The sequence below is a fragment of the Sinocyclocheilus grahami genome, unplaced genomic scaffold (genome assembly GCF_001515645.1).
Source record: "Sinocyclocheilus grahami isolate Dianchi unplaced genomic scaffold, SAMN03320097.WGS_v1.1 scaffold437.1, whole genome shotgun sequence".
In the NCBI taxonomy this organism is placed as follows: domain Eukaryota; kingdom Metazoa; phylum Chordata; class Actinopteri; order Cypriniformes; family Cyprinidae; genus Sinocyclocheilus; species Sinocyclocheilus grahami.
The window spans coordinates 124,524-140,760 of NW_015505616.1; the positions used below are offsets into that span (position 1 = coordinate 124,524).

General features: G+C 37.3%; 1 protein-coding gene across 4 annotated transcripts; it reads left to right on the plus strand.

Moving 5' to 3' along the window:
• The first annotated feature begins 1,813 nt into the window (after positions 1-1,813).
• On the plus strand, positions 1,814-13,660 carry LOC107551909 (protein Wiz-like). Of its 4 annotated transcripts, none has more exons than XM_016233685.1 (10): positions 1,814-1,937; positions 2,642-2,821; positions 4,263-4,802; positions 4,982-5,671; positions 6,659-7,120; positions 7,507-7,818; positions 9,760-9,974; positions 11,334-11,601; positions 11,717-11,882; positions 13,173-13,657. In XM_016233685.1, the coding sequence occupies exons 2-10, from the start codon at positions 2,716-2,718 to the stop codon at positions 13,339-13,341; spliced, it is 2,928 nt and encodes a 975-aa protein (XP_016089171.1). In that variant the 5' UTR covers positions 1,814-1,937; positions 2,642-2,715; the 3' UTR covers positions 13,342-13,657. The 4 variants fall into 4 exon arrangements, with proteins under 4 accessions (XP_016089171.1, XP_016089170.1, XP_016089169.1 ...); XM_016233684.1 differs by having other exon boundaries at positions 2,695-2,821; XM_016233683.1 differs by lacking the exon at positions 1,814-1,937 and adding an exon at positions 1,988-2,224 and having other exon boundaries at positions 2,695-2,821; positions 4,266-4,802; positions 13,173-13,660.
• The last annotated feature ends 2,577 nt before the right edge of the window (positions 13,661-16,237 follow it).

A 16,237-nucleotide genomic window follows, 5' to 3' on the forward strand; every position in this document is an offset into this window, starting at 1 on the left:
CAAGTCAAGTCAAGTGTGTTCATAGAGGTTTCCATGGGCCAATGCGAATAAAGCTAGATTTAAGTTTAAAAAGACACGATATTGTCTGACCTGACATTTAATTCTTATGCAAAACAAGATGTGATATGAGTGTGATACATAGGCTACATGTGATGTGATACATGAGGGTATGTGATACATACATACACTACTAGTCAAAAAAATTTGAGCAGTAAGAAAGATCCAATAGAAAGATCAAAAGATCACTTTTATTTAGCAAGGATGCTTTACATTGATCAAAAGTGATGATAAAGACATTTATAATGTTACAAAAAAATTCTATTTCAGATATATGCTGTTCTTCTGAACTTTATATTCATCAAAGAAACCTGAAAACATTCTACTCAGCTGTTTTCCACATAATAGTAATAATAAATGTTTTTTGAGCAGCAAATCAGAATATTTGAATGGTTTCTGAAGGATAATGTGACTGGAGTAATGATGCTAAAAATGCAGCTATTTAAATGCAACAAGTGCCCAATATAAGTGACAGGACAAAGCAACATAATTAGCAGGTATTTTACACTCGTTCATGCACACATAATGACAGTCAAAACTGTGTCATTCAATGATACATACTCAATTATAATCCGACAATTAAAAACAACAACAACAACATAAGGGCCATTTTTAACTCCTTAAAACAAAATAATATAAATATAAAAGTTAGAAAAATTTCCAAGTAACGGATCAAATCGGGGCAAATAGCCTACATTAAAGAGAATTAGGCTACCGAAAATGAATAAAATATGCAAGCATATACAGTCAAAACGGCAATCAATAAATTAACCGATAACGTTAGCCTACCCTCGAAACAACACATGCATCATTTTTTATGTCAGTCAGAATAATCAAATTTAAATGCAACAAGTGCCCAATATAAGTGACAGGACAAAGCAACGTAATTAGCAGGTATTTCACCCTCGTTCATGCACACATAATGACAGTCAAAACTGTGTCATTCAATGATACATACTCAATTATAATCCGACAATTAAAAACAACAACAACAATAATGTGCTTACCTTCGTGTCGCTCTATAATTTTACACAGAACTAGAGGAAGCCTCTTTTTAAATTCATATTGTACAACATAATACAGAACTTTGAACTTTTTGACTTTGAACAGTCAAAACTAATACAATCTCGCAGTTTTCACGGATTCATCAATCTGCACCGTTTAAAAGATAAAGGACAGGATCGTATAAACCAAGATATTTAGTTTCGTTTTGATTAATTAATTCAGATGTGCTCTGATTTCTCAGTTGCAGTGATAGAGCCTTCGTGGCATCTCACTGGAGTCATATAATCGCGTTTTGAGAGTTGAGAAACTCTCCCACTCTTTAACTTATATTTAGGCATTGTGATTACTTGAATATACAGTCATTCAAAATCAGATACGTTATAATTTATCACGCTAAAAACTTGTCACTCATGAATCATAATGTCTGTCTGCTGAGCCCTCGTGATAAGTGTGGCTGTTGAAGTTTACATCAGCACCAGCGCCTCTGCAGTGTGTGTGTGTGTGTGTGTGTGTGTGTGTGTAGTAACGTTGTGATGACTGATTGGATGCAGTAGGCCTACATGCATACTTGGGCTTGTTTGTTAAACAATTAGCCTATGCGATTTATATGTTTGAAACCCGTCAAACTGACCCCAAATCAGCCCAAATTTTGTCCACCCGCCCAAGCCAATTTTTACCCGCACAATCAAATTCAAAACCGCCCGATCTGGCAACACTACGCACAAGCTAGTTCCAATAGCAGCCACGCCTCTAAGGCGTGTAGTGTTTTCTAAATGAGCTATCGATTGCTTTTGCCTGGTTGTTGCAGCTCAATTGTGCTGTTTTGATTAAAGTGCCTGCCTTCCCACCTGTAACAGAAGCCTCGCCACTTAAAGGTAATTTTGAGCATTATGTGTTTCAACATTTTGCTTTAAATCTGGTTAGCTACGTGTAGCCGAACAGGTCAGGTGTGCAGTGCCTTTGCACACTGAGCGAACCTCTTTAATCGACTTGCACGGGGTGATAAATAATTAGCTCGTGCTAGCTGCATGTACGCGTCCATTGTGTTCTATGATTGGAACTGATGCACGAAATGATTCGAGATGAGAAGCTTGTTTTGGTTCATCATCACCGCACAGCATTAAAGTGTCCAGAAGTGATAATCGTTCATGAATTCAGCCAGGTATTCTAATAGAGAAAGAAATGTTGAACGAGAATCGCTGTGAATGGCTTGTCAGTGTTACAGTAAGATGTAAACATGACCTTTTCAAAAACAATTGCTGTACTTCCTGATTAAAAAAAACCCGGTTGTTACTGTAAAATCATAATAATAAAGGTGAATACATGTTTTCTGCAGCGTAAGAAGCATTTAGAGTCTTTTATTTTGATTTATTTTGTATTTTTTCTTACAGTGATGGGTAATGCATATTTACTAATAAATATTACTTATGTAATACTATTTAATGTATTATTGTTTGTAGCTACTGTTGTATTTTGGTAACAATGGTTAACGTATATAGATAACTTATGTTTTTCAGACATCTGTACAGTATGTGAAATTATGTCTTTGTGTTAGTTTTTATTTTATTTATTGTTTTAGGTAAGTTGCATTTTTAGAAGAAACTGGTCTAAGCTTATCATTGTTTGTCTAAGTGCCAGGAGGAGATTCCAGCCATGGAGAAGACCGCACCAGACACAGAAAAGAAGACAAACACTGCCACCACAGTTTCTAAAGCGTGTCTGGAGGCAGGCTTGTATAAAGACTTGGAGGACTCTGACTGTAAGTATACCAAAGATAAACTGTGCTTATAGGGGTCATATGATGTTGCTATGAAGAACATTATTTGGTGTATTTGGTGTAATGAAATGTGTTTATGTGGTTTAAGGTTCAAAAAAACACATTTTCCACATACTGTATATTATTGTTTCTCCTCTATGCCCCGCCTTTCTGAAACGCACCGATTTTTACAAAGCTCATCGGTCTGAAAAGCGAGGTGTGCTCTGATTGGCCAGCTATCCAGTGCGTTGTGATTGGCCCGAATTCCTCATGCGTGTGATGGAAATGTTACGTCCCTACCATATTGTGATGCCTGCGGCAACCTCATGTGACGACCCCGGGCTGGACTCCGCTTCGTCCACGGTGAAAGCCGATCCGGCGATCTACAGCGCGTAGTTAAAGTATTTCCTCAGCGACCAGCACGGATCAGCTTCAGGCATGATGAAGCAGATATAGTCCTCTTTTGGAAGGCCAAACAAAGTAGTTTCGCTTTCACAACGAAACACACAGCGTCTTCACGACATGGCGGCGGCGGCAACAATACTACAGCGAGAATAAAAGTTATGCCTTTTTCTTTGCGTGAACATTTGGGTGGCGTTATGCAAATCTCCCCACATCGTGACGTAGACATGTGGGGGCGTGTTAGAACGAGCCATTTTAGGTAGGTGTGGCTGACTCTTAACTTTTATAAAGAATATCTCTTTGGATTTCAGACTTTAGTCTTTGCAACTTTACAGATCTTCTTTATGCACCAAGAGCTTGTAACACTCCAAAGAGAAAGGAAAAATTGAAATCGCATCATATGACCCCTTTAAAAGCTAGAATACTCGACTTTTGCCTCGTTTTAGAAAGTCAGCCAGTCTGCAGATACTGGGCAGTACTGACAGATTTAGCAGAAAATCGCATAGTGTATAATGATTACAAAGTTTGTTTTAACCTTCAGACTGTGATTCCTTACAGCTGCAGGATATCAAACATGTTTGATGTTTTGAGTGATTTTAGAACACACATTGTTCTCGTTCACCGTGCATCTGTGTTTCTGTGTGATTTCGTTGTGTTCGGAATGACCTGAAAGTCTATGTAGTGTGTGATCGTCGGTCATTTATCATACGAGGCCAGTTTTTTTTTTTGCAAAGTCAGCAAGTGTGTCATACCTAGCATTTAAATTTTTTTTGAAAAGTTGAGTATTCCAGCCTCAGCTGGGAACAGACTGAGTTTAGTTTAAAAATAATTTTCACCCAAAAATAAAATGATGTCTGTATTTAACCTCATGTTATTCTAAAACCATTTTTATTCTAGGGTGAATTATTCCTTCAAAATCACTGACACTTTTTTTTTTTCTTCTTTTTTTAATCCGCAATAATCCCTTTGTTACAGTCTAGAAAACTCAATGCATTCTCTTTAGGAAAAACAGGCATCATAACATTATGCATTTTTCTTACAGTAGGCATCCATAGTTGTGAGTTTTGTGGGGCCAGTTTTGAATCCAGGCGAGGTCTTTCCAGTCATGCCCGGTATCATCTCAGGCAGCTGGGAGTGGCTGTGTCCGACAGTAGTGGAGCTCCTATAGACCTCCTGTACCAGCTAATGAAAGAAAGAGGTGGAACTCTACCCAAGCTCGAAAAACAGGTCAGCCCTGTTAAAAAATACAAAACAAAGTCCCCCAAGCTCAAAAAGGATTCTGGGCCCAAACTGAAGATTAAAATATCCAACCTTGTAAAGAAAAAATATGCCCTTTCCTCATCTTCCCCCATTGCTGTAAAAGGATCAGCAGCATCTGGTCGCTCTTCTTCGCCTTTCGCTGTAGGGAAGCCTCGTAAAGCATCTTCTAAGAAGATTGTAGTGTCCACTCCATCTTCAGCCCTGTCTCTTCATAAGGATGTGGAATTCAGGCTCAGTGATGGCAGTCCGTCTACCTCCCTCTCGCTGGCCTCAGCCAAGCCCCTCTGGGCTCCTAAGGAAACAGATGTCCCACTCAATTTAGGTAACAGTATTAAAGATGTTTTGGTATGTGCTTTGGAAGTAGGATACATTCCCAAAAAAAAAAAAAAATGGACCAGCAAATTGTACCACTCTATAAAGCAAGCTAGTTAAAATGATGAAGCAGTTCTTGCTTGTAACATTCCAGTTAATTTTTAAATGTGTTTTGTGCTTTTTCACCAGAAACTATGATGAATTCTACAGTGAGGGATGATGTCCATGTATGTGAATTATGTGGATCGTGGTACGAGACCCGTAAAGGTCTCTCCAGCCACGCACGGGCCCACCTGCGGCAGTTCGGTGTGAATTTGGACTCTAAAGGTGCTCCCATAGACATGCTTCATAAATTAATTCAGAGTGAAGACTTCAAGGAAAAGGCCAGTGCTGGGCAGCTGGAAGGGTCGGATTTTGAGAAATACACATCACCCTCCTCCACTCCTTCCACCTCGTCAGCCATCAGCAAAAATCCCCCTCTTGCTCCTCTGTCGTTTAATGGGCTGACATCCATTCTTCTAACACCTCCCCCTATCAAAAAGAAGATTATTTCTCAGGACTTTTCAAGAAACTTGCCCCTCAGTGACAAAGTAGAGTTTAAGTCCCCTCCTTCAGCCAAAAAGCACAAGATTTCACTAGATGTTTCAGGGAACATGCCACTCAGCGGCCAAATAGAATTGAAATCACCTCCCTCAGAATTGATTCCATCTCCCCCAAACACAAAGCAGAAGATTTCTACAGCTGTTTCAGAGGAATTGCCTTTCAGCGAGAAAATAGAATTGAAATCACCTCCCTCAGTGAAGAAGCAGAAGATTTCTCTAGATTTTTCAGCGAGCTTGCCCCTTGGTAAAAAAGCAGAATTGAAATCACCCTCTCGAGGTGAAAATTTTAATTATTTACTTTATTCGTTTAATTTTATTTTTGAAGAATGTTGGAATACCTTGAATTTGTGTGGACCTAGGGGTTTATGATAGTTTATAGAAAAACACAGTTATGGAAAACAAGGAAATCTGGGAATTTTAAAAGTTTGAACTCCAGGCCTAGAAAACTCATGAAATGAATACAATTTTAAGTAATGGAAATTACTTTATGGTAAATAAATATGAATATTTTTGTTAAATATTATGCGTTTCTATAGAAATGTCTCAGTCATTAGTCAAAAAAAGTGTGAGAACTTAGTTCTAAAAATTGTTTTAAACAAATATACATGTGTGTATATATTTTTTGGTTAGTATAACAATTATTATTATAATTTTTTTTTTAAATAAATGCTTTTATTCAGTAAGGATGCATTAAATTGACCAAAAGTGACCTTAAAGGCTTTACATTGTTACAGGAAATTGCAAATAAATGCTGATATTTTGAACTTTCTGTTCATCCAAGAATCCAGAAGAAATGCATTGTTTCCACAAAAATATTAAGCAGCACAACTGTTTCAACACAATAATACAGTGATGATTATGATAATAATACGAAATGATCACCAAATCAGCTTCTAATTTCTGAAGGATCATGATAAATTCAGCTTTGCAATCATAGGAATAAATTACATTCTAAAATACATTAAAGCAAAGCACAGTTTAAAATTGTAATATTTTACAATACTACCGTTTTTATTGATAAATGCAGCTTTGGTGAGCATAAGAAAAAAGCATTAGAAAAATCTTACCAATTCCTTTTGAACGGTAATGTGTCTAATATACAGTTCACCTTAAGCTTCTTCACAGTGGGCATTAAGGCATGATTTTACATCAAATAACCAACAAACCAGCTGCCTTTGTTCAGTCTTTAACCATCAAATATACCATCAGATACAGTTCTGTAACAAAACCGTGTCCATACTTTTTTCTTTTTTTCATAACAAAGGTGAGTCATCTAAAGATGTCAACTGTGAGTTCTGTCACGAGAAGTTTAAAAAGAGTCAGAGCCTGGCCAGTCATGCCCACTATCACCTGCGTCAGATGGGCATCACAGAGTGGTCCGTCCACGGGTCTCCCATAGCCACTCTCCGAGAGGTCATGGCCCAGCATGGTGGTTCTGTGGGATCTCTCAGTCCCCTGTGTCCACCCTCGCTGACCCCACCTGTATCCCCTTCTGCACCCCCTCTCCCCTCATCCCCTAAACCCATTACCCAGCCTTCCTCTCCTCCTCCTGTTCCTCACAAAGTTCCAAAGGCCAAGAAAGGCTCCAGGACTGTGATCCCAAGACCAAAGGACGAGCCTGTGGAAGTTGATATCTCTATCATAGAGTCTCCTAAGCCACAAAGCACTCCCACCAGCCCTTTAACACCTATATCTGATTCCAACACCGTTAGATCACCTGTGATCGGTGCGTAAAAATTAATGTTACTTCTGTTCTTTTTTTTCTTCTCCACAAATTCTTGCAATTAATTCAGCTGACACCAGTTAATATGTGGATTGTATTTAAACTTTCTGTAGATCTTTCAGCCTTAAGTGTGCTATTCATTTATGATTGAATTAAGGGTATAAATTTAAGAAATGTAAAGTTTGAAAAGCCACAATAATTACATAATTGTACTTATTATTGCAATCTAGCATAGATTGCAAGAAAGCAGTATTGTCTTTAAAAAAAGGCCTTTAAAAGTCTTAAACGTACCTTCATAAAACCTGCAGAAACTGTAACTATCAACAGCAAGTATTTTGTTTTATTGTGAATCACTTCAGTTTATGATGATTTCTGTCTGCTTTCCACAGCCCCTAAGCCCGAGAAGCAGGAGCCCAAAGCGTTCGTATGCTGCGATTACTGCGGCGAGATGTTTGATACTCGTAAAGCCCTGTCCTGTCACGCACGTGGTCACTTACGACAGCTGGGAGTAAGGTGGTCCCTGAAAGTCCCACCCATAGAGGCCCTGTATGAGCTCATGAAGAGGGAGGGCACTGAACGGGCATCCCAAATCAAATCAGAACCTGCATCAGGGGCGGCAGTGCAGTGGAAAAAAACAGCATCCTCACCTCAGACGTTATCTGGGGAAAAAGAGAAACCTGCCTCAGACAGCATGACCACAGGTACACTGAAACAAGATTTTTTATTTTATTTTTTTTTCCCCTCCCGCACAATTTATAACCTCCCAAAAATTTACAAAAACTTGATCTTCACTCTAAACTTTATTCCTCTAAATTATCAACATGATCAAAACTTAACTAGGCTGAAAAACCTAGAGGTCGAATGATATGGGGTTTTCACTGGCTGATGCCGATATTTAGAAATCAGGGCAGCCGATGGCCGATATGATGCTAATTTTTTTTGGCCGATATGTTTGGCCGATTTTCTTTTTTTTTTTCTTCTTCTTTTCTTTTCTTTTTTCCCTTCGTTTCATAAAAGTGAGTTTGAGTAAATTATTATTGCAGGGTACAAGATAGTAATAGTAAGTTGCCTAATTCAGAGTAATAATACATGGCTCAAAACTTAAGCACCTTCTCAAAACAGTTCTGAAGCATGCTTTTTGTTTATGTTTGCTGACAGACACCAGTGTTTCCCACAGACTTGCGAATGTAAATGAATTCTCCGCCATCAGGAGGCACTGTATTATTGCAGGCAAGATAGTAATATAGTAAGTTGCCTAATTCAGAGTAATAATACATGGCTCAAAACTTAAGCACCTTCTCAAAACAGTTCTGAAGCATGCTTTTTGTTTATGTTTGCTGACAGACACCAGTGTTTCCCACAGACTTGCGAATGTAAATGAATTCTCCGCCATCAGGAGGCACTGTTGGAGCGGGAGATATACCGGATTTCCCCGGTAACGGCTGTAATCAAATCAGCACTGCGCTCACAAACACTACTTTATCATGCATTACAGGAAAGACGAAATTAAAATGACATCTAAGCTTTTCTGAAGACGGTCGGTTCTTTTCAAAGATACATTCATATAAAAACAACCCGCTGCATTTTAATTTTGAAACGTTCAGTGATCAGTTTATTCAACGAAGTAATAACTCAATGTATGGGAAACACTGGACACTGCTATAAGTCAATTGGCCAAGTGATAACAAAAATAAAAGAGTTCACACATATTACACAGCCTGCTGCTCATAACTGCTTAAGAGTGTGCTGGCCACGAGCGATGACATCATGGACCTACACACATTTCACGAGGAAAGTTAACGTGCACGTTATAATCAGCCCAGAAATTTCGTCTCAATTGTGTGTGTTTCTACTTTAACATGCAAATGACTTGTTGCACTTATGAATATGATAACTTTCCGGCATTAATTCTAGTAGGGTCAAACGTAATTACGCTTTCGAAACGGTCTGTTTTGCCCTGCCATCATTAGCTGAAGCTGTGTGTGAACAAGAAGCGGCTGCAGAGTGTGAGTTGCTCCATCTCTCACGCAGCCAGAGAGATTCTCTCTGCAACAACGCTTAGCTGCCCGCAGATGCGCCTGCCTATAAGCCTAATTTGCAGCACAATCGGCCGATACCGATTAATTAAAAAATGCCAAAAATCAGCCGATTAATCGGCCGACCTCTAGAAAAAACTATTCACACAATCTACTACATGCCTTCTGTCATCTGTTTAATAGTTTATACTTTTTTAGCAAGTAAAAAAACCTTTTAGTATAATTCTAAAGATGTCCACCTTGTGAAATCTTTACTGATTTTTATAAAGGAAACTTAAAAATAACCATTTGTAATATTTCAAGATAAACACTTACTGCTCTGAAGCAATTTAGGTTTCACTTGATTATCAATACATTGTTTTTCAGAAAAAAATCTGGTTAAAATGTGAGTATCAAATATGTACATCAGGCTTTTGAGGATGGTTTATATGTACATCTCTTAATTATCATTATAAGTACATTTGTATTGTATTTAATTTTACACAGTCAAATTAAGTCACAGGGCAAACTGACCAAAGCTGACTCCATCCAGATGTTATTCTGAATGTTGGTGCAATGTCTACTTTCATGTCTTGTGTTCCTCACTCTCTACTCTTTCTGCTGAAGGCTGCGATGCCACCTGTGAACTCTGCGGCTTTGATTTTGAGAATCGCAAGGCACTGGCCAGCCACGCAAGAGCCCACCTGAGGCAGCAGGGAGTGGATTGGAAGGTCATCGGCTCTCCTATTGAGACCCTGGCGGCCTGGATGAAGAGTGAGCCGGCGAAGGTAGCAGAGCTCCATAAAAGCTACATGAGGGGGCATTTGCCTCTTGTTAAGAAGGTGAGTCCAGATGAAATTGTTGACTTAATACATTCTAGTTTGTTTTTTTTATCTTTTTAGGAAAGTGTTCTGAATTGTTATAAGTATAAACCTCACTGAAGTTTGTTAGATTTACACTTAAAACATGAAAAAGAGGTAAGATATATTATCTTAAAACAAATTTTAATATCTTGGGTCATTTTACTTCTCGGGTAAATGTAAACTTTAATGCTCATAATGCATTCAAAATCTGTATGCTGTTTTCACATTCCAGGTGCGTTTGGACCTGAAAAATGTTTTTATATAACAGTCATAACTTAAGTTATTTTTCAACTAAAACATCAAAACAAATATTTTCAAACAAAAGTTTATTTTACTTGCATAAACTTTCACTTGCAAATGACAAAAGATCAAGTTTTCGTGCTGCAGTGGTTCGTCAGTAGGCATACGTATTCATATTTATCAACAAAATGCAATCACAAAAATGTGTAAGATATGGGGAATAGGCTAAAAAAAATTTACACTAGTATAACAACATAATTAATAATAATTCTACTAAAAGTATTTTTGACACCTAATGGTACTCCATACATAGTTGGGTCCAAAAAGACCTCAACGTGAATCTTGTAAAAAAAAATTGATTGGTTATATATCTTTAAAAGGATTTGTTAAAAAAAAACTGAAATAAATATGAATGAATTAAATTGTGTATTTCGAGGGTCTTAAAGCTTTTACAAACTATGTTTAGATTTTATTTTTAACAGGAAAATACTGATCCTCCCGATACTACAAAAATCAAGGGTAGCGTTAGTACTGGCAGGTCACATTAGTCAAGCTCACATCAGCTGACTCTCAGCTGATCCCCATCTACCTATAGGAATACGACACCTATCTAAGCATTCATATATAAGATCCCTCAGTATTATCAGCAGTTTTTGCATTGCTCAATAGCTAATTACCCTCCTCCATCCCCAGCTCCTCCTCTGTCAGTCGGGATTCAGCCTTCTGATTATCCTTTGAATCAGACTAATTCTAAAATGTGTACATAAAATTATTGAACTTTAATGATATCTGCAATACATTTATGTTGGTTCTGTTCTGTTTACCCTGGGGGGGTTATTGCTGCTCTCCCTGCTCTCATCCATGCTAGGCTGCATGGATGCACAGGGAGTTCTTGCCCAGAACAGAACCATACCGCCAATCCAATCTGTATGCTAATTGTCAATCATCTTTGACGATAGTGGTCCTGACAGAAATACAAATTAATTTGTTTTCTTTTGCAGTATTTGTGTTCCTTCTTAAGATTTGTATAAACAAAGTTGTCAGCAAATTCTTGTATCGTTGATATTCACAAAATGTCTCTGTCTCCCTCTGTTGTAGGCCTCTAGAAGAACCTCCACTCCATACTCTTCCTCAGACTCTGAGTCTGTCCGTCTTGGTTCTCACAAAGGTTCATCTTTTGCTCGAGACACTTTAGCTCAGCTGCAGGTATCCCAGCTTTCCAAAGCAACTAGAGAGGGCAAAGCAGGGATGAGCCACTCCATCTCATCACACAAGAAATGTTCACCTTTATCAGATGAACTATCCTCAAACAGCCTGATCCAGATCCCCACAGCCCACAGTGAACTGAACGTTCGTTCACCTCGAGGTAAGGGGTATATATGTATTTCTTGTTTGAACAAAGGCTTCACATTTTGTATTAACTGAATTTAACCAATAAAAAACATTAATATGCATAGTAAGAATCACTGTCCTTGTTTTAGGCTGTGAACGGCGTCCTCCAAAGCATTTATCTCACTCTGAGAGTGTATCTGGGGAAACAGAACCTTCAAAGCCTTCTCGGGCTGGAAACATTCCATCCTTGGTGCCTAGACCACCAGAGGCCAGCCTAGTAAAGCTAGTAGGAAAAATGTACTCCCTTAAGTGCAGGTGAGTTCAAACCACTAATCAGTGGTTTTGCTGACTGAAAATTGTGTGCTCACAGAGAAGCAGGTCCTGATCCAATTAATTTTGTAAGACAGGGGTTTGCAAACATTTTGACATTAAAGCCCAAAGAATGCTTTGGTTTTTATGCGTATGCTAGAGGATGCATACAGTGCCTCACAGTACGCGCATAATTAATAACTGTAGTTTAAAGAGTCCAGACATTTTTATCACGCAAAAAGCACAGATGCTGGACAAAGATGAATCTTTCTAGTGCACGTGTTGATTGCCTATGTTCATGCACACTATCAAATGAAGTATATTTTGAAAAGGGTTTGTGTTTGACGTGCACATACCCGTAAAAAATAGCCCAAGTATATTTTGAGCTTAAAGGGATATTTACTCAATTACATATTCACCCTCCACTTGTCCTACACCTGTATTATTATTTTTTTTCTTCTGTTGATGATAAAAAAGGTGTTGGAAACCAAACTGTTGACACTAGCCATTGATTTTCATAGTACTAATACTATAGAAGTCCATGGCTACTGTAAACTGTTTGGTTACCAACATTCTTCAAAATACCTTCTTTTGTGATTTTTAACAAAATAAGATGGATTAATTAAATTACTTGATATTATTTAGTACTGCCCTGAATATGCCATTTTTAACAGATGTTTACATATATGCCTTAAGACAAAATAGCTGAGTTTAATAAAAGTATAATAAACATGTTGAAAGTTTACATAATTTAATTCTTAATACTTTGTGTCCTAACCTGGATGTTTTGTTTGTTTGTTTTTTTTGGTAATAAGTTCATGAGTCCCTTATTTGTCCTGAGCAGTTTAACTGGCCACTTTCCTACAGAAAAATCCTGCACATTCATAGCTTTTCCAGCATCTTCTGCATATTTGAACCCTTTTCAACAGTGATGGTATGATTTTGAGATCCATCTTTTTACACAGAGGACAATTAAGGGACTCGAACTAGTACAAAATGTTCCAAAAAAAAGCAACTTTTTGAGTGCAATGATTTTGTCTTGTAGGAAACGTGTCAAATATCTTATTTTGCTTCTGAAGGGCAGTACTAAATGGAAAAAAAAAAAAAAATCTTTAAACAATTTTTTCATTTTACAGATCTACTTTTATAAAGTTTACAGATGTGCATGTGCTCATGGCATATAAGGATTTTGAATCTGTCCTGCATTGTCCCCCCAGTAGTGTCATAATGCATTCATTGTAATTAAATGTCCATAAAAAATCTAGGGTAATCGATCATCTGTGCATGGTTTGATAGGTTTTGTGAGGAGGTTTTCCGAGGGCCGCTCTCCATACAGGAGGATTGGGTCATACACCTACAGCAGCACATCCTCAAGCTGAAGACCGATTCAGCCTCAAGCTCATCACCTCAGCCTCCTCTCAGTCACAGCGAAGCACCACTGCTTATTGGCCCTCAGGCTGTCTAGATGCTCTTTCTGCTGTGGTCTTTCTTTTCAAAATTATGCAATTACACTACGCTGACTTTTTATTGAGAAGTTTAACTTTATCACCTGGACCTTAAAATGTCAACTGTGATGAGGATTTTTGCCTAAATTTTATTTTCTACTTTTAGATGAATTTTTGTTGGGCACTACTGAAAGTGATTGACCACAGCATTTCTTACCTGTCAAGTGTTGTCCAGTGGATTTATTGAGATGATTTGAATGTATTTTACTTTATTGTATTTCGCTGTTTATAATGTGTTGCCACATTTTACCAGTTTTCTTGATTAACAAGATTTCAAACCTATTGTTTTATATTGTACTTAAAGTTTGAAATGGTACTTAAAGTGTTTAGTTTTAAATAAGGTTTTATTGTTTTATGAACAAAGTTGTGTAGACCAGCGTTTGGTCATTGAAATTAAGTTATTGTTCTTACTTTTTAATATAGTACTTTGAATTTTGAAAACCGTGCTTCTCACATGAGTGAATGACCTGATTTTTCAATGCCAAAAAAATCCAGTAATAGGGATTTCAACAGATTTTCATTTCTGTGTATTTTTTTAGGATTTTTCCAGTTTAAAGGGTTAGTTAATTACTCACCCTCGTGTTGTTCCAAACCCGTAAGACCTTCGTTCATCTTCGGAGCACAATTCAAGATATTTTTGATGAAATCCGAGGGCTCTCTGACCCTCCCATAGACAGCAAGGTAACTACCACATTCAAGGTCCAGAAAAGTACCAAGATGATCGACAAAGTAGTCCGTGTGATATCAGTGGTTCAACTGTAAAGTTACGAAGCTACGAGAATACATTTTGCGCTAAGAAAACAAAAAAAAATGACTTTATTCCACATTTTCGTCTACTGCGTCGCTTTGGATGCACGTTCATGACAATACCATGACGCGAGTGTGTGGCGGCGCCGGCGCTGACCCAGATCCGGCATGATGAGGTCATTACGCCGGATCTGGGTCCGCGCCGGCACCGCCACACGCTCGCTCAAGGACCTTGAACGTGGTAGTTACCTTGCTGTCTGTGGGAGGGTCAGAGAGCCTTCAGATTTCATCAAAAATATCTTGAATTGTGTTCTGAAGATGAATGAAGGCCTTGCGGGTTTGGAACAACACGAGGGTGAGTAATTAATGACAGAATTTTCATGTTTGGGTGAACTAACCCTTTAAGCAGTAACCAGCACTTCTTCTCTGCAGGCCTTCTCAAGTGATCCCGGCATTAAATGAGACTTTAAATGTCTTGTTTTTACTAACACGTTTTTGAGGAGCATTTATTTCCTATATTTTCAACCGTATAGTCAACAGTGTGATTGTATTACATGTACTTGTGTATTTGTCTTTGTAAAACACTGTGCCAGTGTCTGGTTGGAGTAAAGGCTGTTCCAACAACAGATATTAATAAATACTTTCCAGAAAGTATATAGATTTCCATATACATTATTGCTCATGTGATATTTGAGGTTCTTTTTTTTTCTTGGTCTCAGGCTTTGCAAGGTTTTAATTCAAATTGAGTTGAATCAAACTGTCAATGACAAGCTGTAGTCCTTGCAAAATTATTTAATTAAATGCAGTATTGAGACAACTTTTTATACCTGCATTTGATAACCAATTAGTAAAGAATCTATTTACTGCTTTGTTGGTCATTTATAGGCAACTCTGCAGTACATTTTCATGTCCCTCGTCCTAAAAACACTGTTGAATCCTAAGCTCAATCAATTCAGCATATGACTTGTATCTCTTGTATCAGAGACATAAGACTGATATTCCCAGAGCTGCTCTCCCTTTCCTCTTCTTCATGGCTGTTTTTCACTCTTAAGGTCTGCTAATGCTATATCCCTGTGTAAATGAAACCCTTCTGTTTCAAGCGTATGCTTCCTGCACATGTGACTGTGCACATATATATATATATATATATATATATATATATATATATATATATATATATATGTATCCCTGTAAAGCCTGAAATAGTCATCAGATAATTTTTTTACATTGAGGTTTAATGAACCTTTAGGGAAAAAAAACTATTTTATTTGTGGCTTTTATGGCTGTAGTAAGATATTTATAAGTAAGAAAGTAAGTAAGATACAATTCTGATAGCTTATAATGTAAAATAAAGTTGTTAAAATGCCTTTTATTTATCAATAGTATAAACTATCATTATCAAATTTTGATCATGTTGATAATTTAGACCTATGCATTTTTGCTTAAAGGTGAAAACCCAACTCTGCATGTTCTTCAATTAAACATATTTTATTGGACTATTCCGGTTTTAATGCAAGAAAACGTTTTAATGAAGTATGCTCACTCGGGGAATTGTTTAGTAAGATTTTAGCAGAAAGGATTTTAGATTTTTTTTTTATCATGTTCATTAAAAAAAAATATTGTAGAATTTTAACTGCTGTACTTTTGTGTTCGCTTGGTTTTTATTTTGTGTTTATGTAACAATTGTATTATTCCAACTCAGTTTTTGCCATGAAGATAACCTTAGATGCTGACATGGCAATAAAAATAAATACTTCTTGATAATTTAGAAGCCTATTTGATTGTATATCAAATATGATACAGTAGGCTTTGATACATCAGGATATATATACATCGTAAGTATTTCACACACACACACACACACATAGATATATATATATATATATATATACAGTGGGTACGGAAAGTATTCAGACCCCCTTAAATTTTTCACTCTTTGTTATATTGCAGCCATTTGCTAAAATCATTTAAGTTAATTTTTTTTCCTCATTAATGTACACACAGCACCCCATATTGACAGAAAAACACAGAATTGTTGACATTTTTGCAGATTTATTAAAAAAGAAAAACTGAAATATCACATGGTCCTAAATATTCAGACCCTTTGCT

Bases quoted from the DNA above. Each gene is read 5' to 3' on its own strand.
- LOC107551909 (XM_016233682.1), top strand. From the start codon at position 2,126: ATGCACGAAATGATTCGAGATGAGAAGCTTGTTTTGGTTCATCATCAC. The intron at 2,822-4,262 runs GTAAGTATACCA...TTTTTCTTACAG, and splicing joins AGACTTGGAGGACTCTGACT to TAGGCATCCATAGTTGTGAG. The intron at 11,883-13,172 runs GTGAGTTCAAAC...ATGGTTTGATAG, and splicing joins ATGTACTCCCTTAAGTGCAG to GTTTTGTGAGGAGGTTTTCC.